Source organism: Corvus brachyrhynchos, unplaced genomic scaffold, assembly GCF_000691975.1.
Source record: "Corvus brachyrhynchos isolate BGI_N302 unplaced genomic scaffold, ASM69197v1 scaffold59, whole genome shotgun sequence".
Taxonomy (NCBI): domain Eukaryota; kingdom Metazoa; phylum Chordata; class Aves; order Passeriformes; family Corvidae; genus Corvus; species Corvus brachyrhynchos.
This window is the reverse complement of record NW_008246054.1, coordinates 6,124,815-6,134,966: the sequence shown is the minus strand read 5'-3', so window position 1 is coordinate 6,134,966 and position 10,152 is coordinate 6,124,815. Positions and strand designations below refer to the sequence as shown.

The following is a 10,152-nucleotide window of genomic DNA, read 5'->3' as shown; positions in this document are numbered from 1 at the left end:
GCCACCCACGCTTGCCACGGGGCCATGGCCAGGCCGGGATGCCCACAGCCTCATCCCACCAGCCCTGTGCCCGGCACTGGCAACAGCATCCACCCACCCAGTCCCCGGCTGGTTTTCTCTGCCCACTGCCTGGCTCAGAACTTTGAGAGCTGCTATTCAGGCAGCAGTTGCCAAATTTAGCACCTGGAGTTTTGACTTCCCCATCCGGATTTCTGGCTGGAGGCAACCAGGGAGTGCTAGCCACAAGGAATGTTGTGTGCCACCACTGTGCCCAGGCATCTCTGCACCTGAGCCTGGAGCAGCTGCACCATGCTGGGATAGGGCTGGGAAACCTGCCAGGGGAATGTCCCAGTGGCCAGGGTGGGGATTCTCCAGTCTTCAGTGGGAGACATCCCAGTACCTACAGTGAGGATGCTCTAGTGCTCAGGGTGGAGATGCCCTAGCCCAGTGCAGGGATGCTCCAGTCCTCAGTGTGGGGATACCCCAGTCCACAGAGGGGTGACATCCTCGTACCCAGTGCAGAGATTACTTCATCTCTAACTCAAGGATGCCCTGGTCCCTAAGAAGGGGGTGTCTAGACCCCACTATGTGGGGTGTCCTGGACACCGGTGTGGGGATACCACCATCTTCCAGGTGGGGATACCGCTGGTCCCTTGCTTAGGGGAGCCAGGGAGTGTTTGCCCCTGCCAGTGTGGGTACACACCCATGTGGCATCCCTGCCCCCTAAACCCACCCATGGCTGCCTCTTGCATGGCTCATCCTCAGGGCCAGCCTGAGGTCTCTCCCTGCTCCCTCTGGCTCCAGGGGGCAGCCAGGAAGGTGACAGCAGTTGGGGCTTGGTGGCATGGTGGTGACACTCTCTCTTCCACCCCAGGCCTCTCCTGTCCCACTGATGGTAACAGCCACTCCACGAGATGATACCTGCAGCCGGTCAGCAGTGCTCGTTCTCCTCTGTGCCCGCTGCTCTGCCAGCATCACCTCCCCGTGCTCAAACCTGATCATCCGCACCGTGAGTGCCACAGACCATCGGGAGCAATCCCAGGGGGAAGCAGGGCTGGGGCCATCCATGGGGGTGTTTAAGGGTGTCACTGGTCCCCCTGATTACCAGACATGATGCTTGTGGTGCCTCAGGGAGGAGGGGATGCTCCTGACTATTGCTGGCGGCGCCGAGCACTGGGCTGGCCAGGCAGGGAATGACGCACAGGGCTGGAAAAAGCTCCCATTTCCTCCGGCTGGCGGGAGGAAGGTCAGAGATGGGGTTTGGCTCCAGTGAGCTGAGCCGGGGTCAGGCGCTTTGTTAGCAAAATAAACCTCCTGCTTTGTTTGTGGCTAATAATAAAGTGGGCTGAGCCCTCCACGTGCCACTGGCCGCTCTCGCTGCTCCCAGCTCATGGCCCCGAAAATCCCCATTCATCCAGGGTGACCCCCAGCCCAGGCTCCAGGGACACTCACCTGTTTTAGGGTTCACATGTGTACCCTGCACACTGTGGGGAAAGGTTTCCTTGCTTTCCCATGCCAGCCTGTGTAAGGGAGGGATGTGCCTTGCCCCTCACCCTGGCTTAGGCTGTCACTTGGCCCACAGGATGCCCATCTCAGCCCGGAGGCCATCGGAGCACCAAACCCTGAGCCACCCATGGTCTCCAGCAAGGAGCAGCTGCTGACTTGGGCTCTGGCTACCTACGGGGGCATCACATCATACAGTGAGCTGCAGGACCCCCGCAGGGTCCAGCTCCACCTGGGAGAAGGTGCGTGAGGCTGGGGCTAGCACTGGGGGGCTGGAGTGGGCAGCAATGATCTTCCTGCTCCAGAAGGGTAACAACCTCCTGGGGCAAAGCACCTTCCCCGGGGAGATGCCATGGGGACTGATGCCTCTGGCCCTGAGCCTCTCCCCACCCCCTGAGCCCAGTTTGACTTAGATGACCCCACCGCCTACACAGATGCCCGCAGCCCTCCAGAATGCATTCCCCAGGAGCACTTCAATGCCATTCTGCACCTTGAGACTGAGGTCTTCTTCCACGGGGTGAAGAGCTGCTCACGTAGTGACGCCCAGAGTTCCAGGGCTGCTCACATCATCCATCTGCAGTCGGAGCCCAGGTACCACGGTGCCAGCAGTGGGACAGGTGGTGGGATATGCTTGGAGATGCTTGGGAAAGTGTTAGGGTGTCTCAAAGGCAGAGCCCCACATCCCGAGTTGGATGTGGGACCTGTTGGTGGGGAATGCTGAGAAGGGAGGTCTTGTGGTTTTGCAGCTCCCCCATCAAAGAGGTGAACCTGTCTCTGAGCTGTCCCGAGAAATCTGTCGGCAACCAGATGCTCATCCTGCAGAGCAAGGCCAACTTCACCTGGTCCCTCTCCTTGAAGTGCTACATCCAGTTACTGGTAGGCTGAGGGGAACGTGTCTTCCCCACCACCCCCACCAAGGGGTCTGCCAGGTGCCCAGGAGATGCTGGTGGGATGGGGAGGGTGGCAGGAGGGTACTTGGAGACATTAGACATGAGGAAGTGGCAGCCCCCTTGCTGCAAGCCCTCATAACTGGGATGAACCCTGCCTCATGCACCCCCGGCTATCCGGTCTCCACTTAGCCCCTCTATGGTTCCCCCCTTTCCTCCTCACTGCAGGTCTCTGGGAGTTACAGGATGGTGCCCTTATTCCCAACGCTGTTCCCTGGGGTTCTCTTGCCTGACACAGAGCAGGACCTCATCGCTAAAGCCTTCGAGAAGAACTACAGTGTCATTGCATCCTACTCTGCCATCCCTGCCAGCACCCACATCAGCCTGGAGATCCAGGGGCACGGTGAGGCCTCCGGCACCCCAGGGCTGGGCGGGATGGGGGCTCCCACCACTCCCACTCAGCCCCCCACTCATCTTCCTGTCCTGCAGAGATGGCCAAGACACCTGTGACAACCACCCCCCTTGTCATCACACAGCCCCCAGACTTGCCCCACCAGGTGCTGCTCACACTCAAGCCCTGGAAGTGCACAGATGAAACCATGGAGATCGTCATCATCAGGTCTTACCTGGAGGTGAGGAGTGTGGAGAGGGGTCCCAATGTCCACCAACATCACTCAAAAGTTGCATTTTCCTCTGGGTGCTTGGGGTGGGTGGCACGGGACTGTCTCCAGTCAGTGGATGACTACAGTGTGCTTTCCTCCCAGCCAATCAAGGATGTGGTGAACATCACCCTGAGGGACATCAGCTGCCAGGCAGAGAAAAATGCCACCCACTTCATGTTGAAAAGCCCCCTCAGCCACTGTGGCACCTCACTGGAGGGCAGGGGCTATGCCAACAATGAGGTGAGAGGGGGGCTGGCTGGGGATGTTGCCCCCAGTCCCACTGATGGACCATGAGAGCTTCAGTGATTGCCATTGGGGCTTCTCCACCAGGACCTCCTTGCTTTTGCACGGCTGGAAACATCATACTGCATCCCAGGGCTGAGATGGAGGGGGAGTGTGTGGGTGGGACAATCCCATCCCATCCCATCCCATCCCATCCCATCCCATCCCATCCCATCCCATCCCATCCCATCCCGAAAACAGACCCTGGCAATGGGGACCACTTGACTGACCCAACCTTTCTGCCTTGTTGCAGCTCATCCTCAGCCTGGCCAAGGATGCAGTGCTCCGGAGTGTGCGGGTAAGGGCTGGGTTTCCCGCCGTGCCCAGGGGTGGAAGAAGGTGCCAGTGTCACTGTGGGCTGGGTGCTGGGTGCCCCCTCAGTGCTGCTCCCTCTTGCAGGTGGGCTTCCAGTGCGAGATCCCGCGGGAGCTCTTCCTGCGCCTTTTCCCCACCGCTGCCTTCGAGGCACCACAGACGGAGCTGGAGATCAACAAGGAGGCCTTTGTGCAGGTACTGCCACTGTCCCGGTGCCCAGGCTGGGCAGTCCAGCCATCTCTGGGCCAGTGACCATGACGGTGTGCCCCATTCCCACCCCACACAGGCGTCCATGCGGTGGATGGATCACCCAGCTGACCTGCAGCTGAAGGAGTGCTGGCTGGTGGCCTCAGGGAAGGTGGCAGTGCTGCTGGTGCAGGGTGGGGAGGCCCGTGGCGCTGGGGTGGCCGTGCTGGAGGGCCCTCCCAGCAGCCATGGGAGGAAGGTCTGGCGCTTCCGCTTCACCTACACCATTCCTGAGGATGGACACATTCCCTTCTCTGCCATGCTCAAGTGCAAGGCTGGCTTGCAGGTCAGTGTAACCCCCCACCCTGTGATGCCACCATGCTGGTCCCCATCGGCAGTAGCAGCCTGATGGGTTTGTCCCACACCATTGGGTGATGGATCCAGGAGCAGCATTCCCCGGTCCACGAAAAGCTTGGGGGCCCCCAGCTCTGTCACCCTATAGGGGTGCACGTCTTCCCCCTCTCACCCCAACCTCCACCTCCACAGAACGACACTATCTTCGAGAAGGTCCTGGAGGTGACAGTGAAGGATGCCTGGCGGCCGCTCAGCTGTGAGTTCAGGGCAAGGGAGGTGGTCAGTGGGAATGGGAGTGGCAGTGCTGACAGTCTCATCCTCCCACAGACCGTGGGCTGGGGCTGGCCGCTGTCCTGGGCATCACCTTTGGTGCCTTCCTCATCGGGGCACTCCTCACTGCTGGGCTCTGGTACATCTACTCACACACCCGTGAGTATCCACCACCGCTGGGGACCCCCGTAGTGGGATGGGGGTGCCACGTGCATGTACCTTACTGGGTTGCCCATTTATCCCTCCTGGCCAAAGTCCCCAGGTGAGCCAGGCTGCTCCACTGCCCTCATCTGTACAGTCCTGGCAATGCTACAGGGGAATAACCCTGCTCCAGGTGTCTACAGCTCCTCAGGGTCCCTCCTACTTGACTGGGGGCCCCTCTGCCATCTGTCCTCACTCCTGCTCATCTCCATCCTAGGGGCTGTGGGGCCAGCTGGGGAGTGATCCCTGAGGGTTTGTGTATGAGGGCTGGAAGGTCCCATGGGGCTGAGCCAAGGCCACCACTGTTTGCCCTGAGTGTGGTTTCCCCTTGGTGTTTCCCCGTGGCGGGCGGTGTGAGCCAGGTCCCATCTCCAAACTGCAGCCGGTTTCCAGCACGGCGCCGGCCTCGGAGAGCAGCAGCACCAACCACAGCATCGGCAGCACGCAGAGCACCCCCTGCTCTACCAGCAGCATGGCCTGACGCCCCCGGGACCCCCTGAGCCCACGCAGCCCCCGGCCAACGGACTTAGGGACCCACCCCAGTGCCACTAAGCTGATGTTTTGCCCCAAACCTCAGGCCAAGCCCAGAGGGGGCCTCCATTACTCATTCAGTGAATGCTTTGGCCCCCCAAGGGCAGCCCATGCCGGGGGGGGGCACCCTGCAACCCCCCTGGGGTCCCCCGCTGCAGTGGGGAGGCAGAAAGAGCAGCTATTGCCAAAGCCTCCCACAAGGCTCCCCATCAAATGGGGGGGGGAAGAAGTGGGTGCCCCCTGGACATGCCCCAGCACTTGGGGTGACCCCCGTGCCCCTCCTGCATCCCCCCTAGAAGGCAGCAGGCACCCTTGGGAGCAGCAAGAGGTTTATTTGTGGAGGATGGTGCGAGGCTGCTGCCCTCCCACAGAACAACGGGCAGAACCCACCACGCCCCCAGCTCCCTGTCCAAGTTACAAACTCTTATCAATAATAAAAATCTTCCCTATGTTAAATTAATCGCGCCCTGATGCCAAGCCTTGCCACAGCTTGAGGCTCCCACCTACCAGCCCCCCAGGCACTGGGACCTCATCACAGCTTGAGGCAGCCCCCCACACCGTGGGGGTCCCCCCAGTCAGTCTCACTAGGGAGGGGATGGAGGCCAGGAACATCCCCCCATGGACAGTGTCCCGGGAAGGGCACAGGCAAAAGGCACTGGGGTGAAAACAGCCATGCCAGGATGGGGTGGGGAGGTCCCACGTACCCTCCAGATGCCTCTGAGCATCAATGGGGGCAAAACTGTTGCTTCAAGTAAACAGAGGTACAAAGCCCTGTCCCCCATTACTGGGACAGTGCAGGGTCGAGCAGCCGCAGGGCCCCCCCCACCAAGTGCAGGCTGCCGGTTACCAGGACACGGACAATGGCTGCCTCCCGCAGCAGCACAGCCCCACTGCTGGCTGCGGGGTGGGGGTGAGCCCCCGAGGCTGTGGGGGCTGCCAGATGGGGGTCCCGGCCCTGTGCTACCCACTGCAGCGCCTGGGCCAGGCACGGGAACACGAGGGCTGGGGAATTGAGCGGTCGTGGGGCTGGGGGCACCAGGAGCAGGGAGCCTCGGGTAGGGGCTGGCTGCAGCAGCCCCCCCACCCACAGGGGAGATGGGAGCCAGGGGTCCTGGCCCACTTTTTCCTCCAGGAGCGTTGTCCACGTCCGCTGGTTCTCCAGGCAGCGGGTCAGGGCATTCTCCAGCGTCACGTTGAAGTTTTGCTGGTCTGGAAGTGATGAGGACAGCAGTCAGGGATTGCAGGGGGAGCTGGGGAAGGATCAGGATGGGGGGTTGTGGGAGACCCTGTCTCCCCAGCACTCACCTGCGTTGTTGGCCACCGACACCTCCGTGAAGTTGGGGCAGAAAACAGCGTAGTCAAAGTGACAGGGCTGCAGAGACAGGAGGAATCAGCACTGTGGGAACCCTCAGGACCCACCCATGGGATTTCCACTGGGACCAGTCCCACACCAGTGGGGTTACAGGGGATGGGGCAGAGGGTGATCCAAGTCCCTTCCCCACACCCAGGGCTATGAGACCCCTGCAGGGGGGAGCTGAGGTGGGATACACCCCGGGACAGCAGGGTGGGCAGACAAGACAGACAGACAGACAGACAGGGTGCCAGCTCCACCTCACGGCTCCCTGCACCCACAGCAAAATGGGTCCCAAGACAGGCAGAGAATCCAGGCATCCAGGCACAGTGACCCCCCCGTGCCCCCCAAACCTCACCACCAGCAGCTTGAGCAGTGCCGCCGTGTCCCGGTCGCCTGTGGCATTGAAGAGCAGCACACGCACCTCAGAACCACTGCAGGGAGAAAGGGCAGGTGGCCCATGCCCCCAGGGGACCTCCAGCACCACCACCACACCCCCACAACGTGCGTCCTCCCCTTGCATCCTTTCCTTACTCATGGGGCTTGTCCTGGTTGAGGGCAGCCTGGCGGAACCAGCGGACACAGGCCTGGATGCTGCTGGTGGTGTGAGCTCCGTCCAAGTACCACGTCACAGGGCCATGGGAGAGCACCTGAGTCCGGCCCAGCCACTCTGTGTCCCGCAGGCCTGGGGGAACACAGGGCATGGCTGGGACCCTCATACCTTCCCCAGCACTTCATGGGGCTTGTCCTGGTTGAGGGCAGCCTGGCGGAACCAGCGGACACAGGCCTGGATGCTGCTGGTGGTGTGAGCTCCGTCCAAGTACCACGTCACAGGGCCATGGGAGAGCACCTGAGTCCGGCCCAGCCACTCTGTGTCCCGCAGGCCTGGGGGAACACAGGGCATGGCTGGGACCCTCATACCTTCCCCAACACCGGCACCCCCATGGGGATCCAGTGTAGGGCAGACTGTGCCCTCCAGCACACATGGCAGTGGCTGGGGTCCAGCATGGCCCCGCTAAGCCCTGTGACATGGCGATGGGGGGTCCCAGCATGACCATACTGCACCTTGAATCATGGCATCAGTCAGTCGGAAGGCAGGCGCCACTGGCACTGGCCTCCCCACGAGCTCGGTGCTTGGCGGCACTTCCTTCAGCTCCCCAAGAGCTAGGGAGGACAGATATCCCACTCAGGGGCCCTGGTGGGGTCAGGCCCCCTGTCCCCGTCCCCCCACCTTACCCTGGCAGCCGCGGCGCTCCAGCCACATCCGCGCCAGCTGCAAGGCCAGGGCGGCGTTGGAGCGCTGGTGGGCACCCGCCAGCCCCAGCTCCAGCGCCCGGCAGCCCTCCTCGAAGTCATCCAGCTCTGGGCAGAGGTAGAGAGGACACTGCGGGGAGAGGAGGCTGAGCTCCCCGCCATGGAGCACCCCCCATCCACGCCCCTGCCACCAACTCACCTTCCGCTCCTGGGCTCGCTCCCTCAGCACCTCCAGCGGCCGCTCCGGCTGCGCCACGGTGAATGCCGGCACACCTGGCTGGGAAGGATGGGCGTGCTTAGGGACATGGGGGTGCTCAGGAACATGGGGGAACACACCCCAAAAACACAAGAGAGAGAAGACCAGGTCTCCTTACCTTAAAAATGCCCCCCTTCTGCCAGGCGATCTTCTCCATGGTGTCCCCTAGGATGCTGGTGTGGTCGATGCCCAGGGAGGAGACCCCACACACCACCGGTGCCCTGGGGATGCAGCACGGCAGTTTCCCTGCTGTTCCGCCCTCCACTGTGGGGACATCAGGCCCTGGCAGCCCTGGGGATAGGCTCAGCCCTGCCAGCTCCTACCTGATGATGTTGGTGCAGTCATAGGTGCCGCCAATGCCAACTTCCACCACCGCCAGGTCCACCTGGGGATACGGGGACACTGGAGCCATCAGAGCCACCAGCAGCATATGTCCCCATGGATTCAGGGATGTGGGTGGAGATGGGTCCCTGCCACCACCCCTTCCAAACACACACCTAAGCACACCCTGCTATGTATGGGAGAATCATGCACCTGGCACAGCATCCCCTGTTTACAGCCACGATAGCCTGACCCACACAAATTCTGCCCCAAGTGCGGGCTGGATCCCACATCCCCCCTCCCTGAGGTCCCCACCAACCTGACATCTCTGTCACAAGCTGGAGGCCACCACCACTGACCTTCTCCTGCAGGAAGACGTGGAAGGCCATGATGGTGAGGAAGCGGAAATACGCCGGCATGCTGGCATGCACCGGGTCCTGCCAGGCAGAGCAGGGTGAGGGTGAGCACATGGCCCTGGGAGCAGGGGACCCAAGGGAGGGACCACCCCCACAAACCCTGCTGCCCCCACCTTGGTCTCCTCCAGGCGGTTATAGACCAGCCAGAAGTACTTGTTGAAGAGGTCCTTGCTGATGGGCTGCCCATTGATGCGGATCCGCTCACGCACCTGCACGAGGTGAGGGGAGCTGGGGGTACAGAGCAGGAGGAAGAGTCAGGCACAGCTCCACTGGCCCCTCAAAACCCTCCTGACCCCCATGCCCACCTGTAAAAGCCCGTCTTCAGCCCGTAGCTGCGGAGGATGCATTCAGTGAAGGCACATGCTGAGCCCTGAGGAGACAGAGGTGTTAAACCCCCTGTTCCAGAGCAGGGGCAAACAGAGCAAGGGACACCAGCAGCCCCCCCTCAGCCCCCCAATCCCCCACAGCACCGCCCACCCGCCTCACCTTGCCCTTCGTCCCCGTGACGTGGATGATGTTCAGTCGATCCAGGTCCTCGACCTGTAAGAGTTCAACCACCCTGTGAGACCCCCGTGGCAGCCAGTGTCAAGCATGGTGGCACTGCTGACAGGACAGGGGGAACAGGGACAGGGATCAGCTCTTCACCTTCAGTCCGCTCCTCTCCAAAAAGCCCTGCATGGCTTCCAGCTGGGCCTGGGGGTCACCACGCTCCCGCTTCACCTGCTCCAGGTAGCTGGCATTGGTCTGCAGGGTGTTGAGCATCCGGATTGCATCCTGGAAAGACCCCCAGGGTAATCAGGATGGTGCCCATCACCGCAGCCTTGGGGCCGTGCCAACCCCCACAGAGCCAGGGGCCAGTCTGCCCAGACCCCGCTGCACCCTAACCCACCCCTTCAGGCTCAGTCCCCTCGGCGGGGTCACTGGTCACCCACGCCGGCAGCATCTCCGCCATGGTGCCGCGGAAACGTGCCGGCAGCACCAGACCTTGTCACGGGGACAGGCTACTTATGGGCAGAGGTTCCCCGCCCCTCCCCAGGTGCCCCTTGGCCCCGCGGTGGGGCACAACACAGCCCAGCGCCGGCACCCACGGCTGCCCAGTGGGACAAGGTCGCCGCCGGCGGGAGCGGGACGCGCTCCAGTGCGCCCCCATCCTGCCGGTGCTTAATGAGCGGCGCTAACGAAGCAGCAACGCTGCACCTGCACGGTGCTCCTGGGACAAGAGGTCACCGAGCCCGCCAAACCCACGCCAAGGGGACGTGAGCCTGGCGCTGCAACGCCGTGTGCTGCAGGGGGGACCTGGCATGGCACCAACCCACGTCCCCAGTGTGGGGACACTCCACCCAGGCAGCCGGACCCTGGCCCA

At 62.3% G+C, this 10,152-nt stretch overlaps 2 protein-coding genes across 2 annotated transcripts in view; one reads left to right on the top strand and one right to left on the bottom strand.

The window, feature by feature from the left end:
- Nucleotides 1-5,651, top strand: part of ENG (endoglin) — an 11,366-nt gene extending 5,715 nt beyond the window's left edge. Inside the window, exons 3-15 of the mRNA XM_017745424.1 lie at nucleotides 875-1,009; nucleotides 1,583-1,745; nucleotides 1,938-2,094; nucleotides 2,250-2,379; nucleotides 2,619-2,793; nucleotides 2,880-3,022; nucleotides 3,155-3,292; nucleotides 3,588-3,632; nucleotides 3,734-3,844; nucleotides 3,936-4,181; nucleotides 4,382-4,445; nucleotides 4,517-4,618; nucleotides 5,023-5,651. Coding sequence (XP_017600913.1) covers nucleotides 875-1,009; nucleotides 1,583-1,745; nucleotides 1,938-2,094; nucleotides 2,250-2,379; nucleotides 2,619-2,793; nucleotides 2,880-3,022; nucleotides 3,155-3,292; nucleotides 3,588-3,632; nucleotides 3,734-3,844; nucleotides 3,936-4,181; nucleotides 4,382-4,445; nucleotides 4,517-4,618; nucleotides 5,023-5,141 — 1,728 coding nt within the window. The 3' untranslated portion in view covers nucleotides 5,142-5,651. The remainder of the gene's footprint in view (nucleotides 1-874; nucleotides 1,010-1,582; nucleotides 1,746-1,937; nucleotides 2,095-2,249; nucleotides 2,380-2,618; nucleotides 2,794-2,879; nucleotides 3,023-3,154; nucleotides 3,293-3,587; nucleotides 3,633-3,733; nucleotides 3,845-3,935; nucleotides 4,182-4,381; nucleotides 4,446-4,516; nucleotides 4,619-5,022) is intronic.
- FPGS (folylpolyglutamate synthase) lies at nucleotides 5,504-10,118 on the bottom strand. The gene is made up of 15 exons (XM_008642262.2): nucleotides 9,679-10,118; nucleotides 9,435-9,563; nucleotides 9,276-9,329; nucleotides 9,095-9,159; nucleotides 8,903-9,017; nucleotides 8,733-8,810; nucleotides 8,376-8,437; nucleotides 8,171-8,273; nucleotides 7,996-8,073; nucleotides 7,779-7,926; nucleotides 7,608-7,706; nucleotides 7,077-7,227; nucleotides 6,901-6,976; nucleotides 6,497-6,563; nucleotides 5,504-6,400 (listed from the first exon to the last, which is right to left on the bottom strand). The coding sequence occupies exons 1-15, from the start codon at nucleotides 9,739-9,741 to the stop codon at nucleotides 5,973-5,975; spliced, it is 1,716 nt and encodes a 571-aa protein (XP_008640484.1). The 5' UTR covers nucleotides 9,742-10,118; the 3' UTR covers nucleotides 5,504-5,972.
- Between the last annotated feature and the right edge of the window lie 34 nt (nucleotides 10,119-10,152).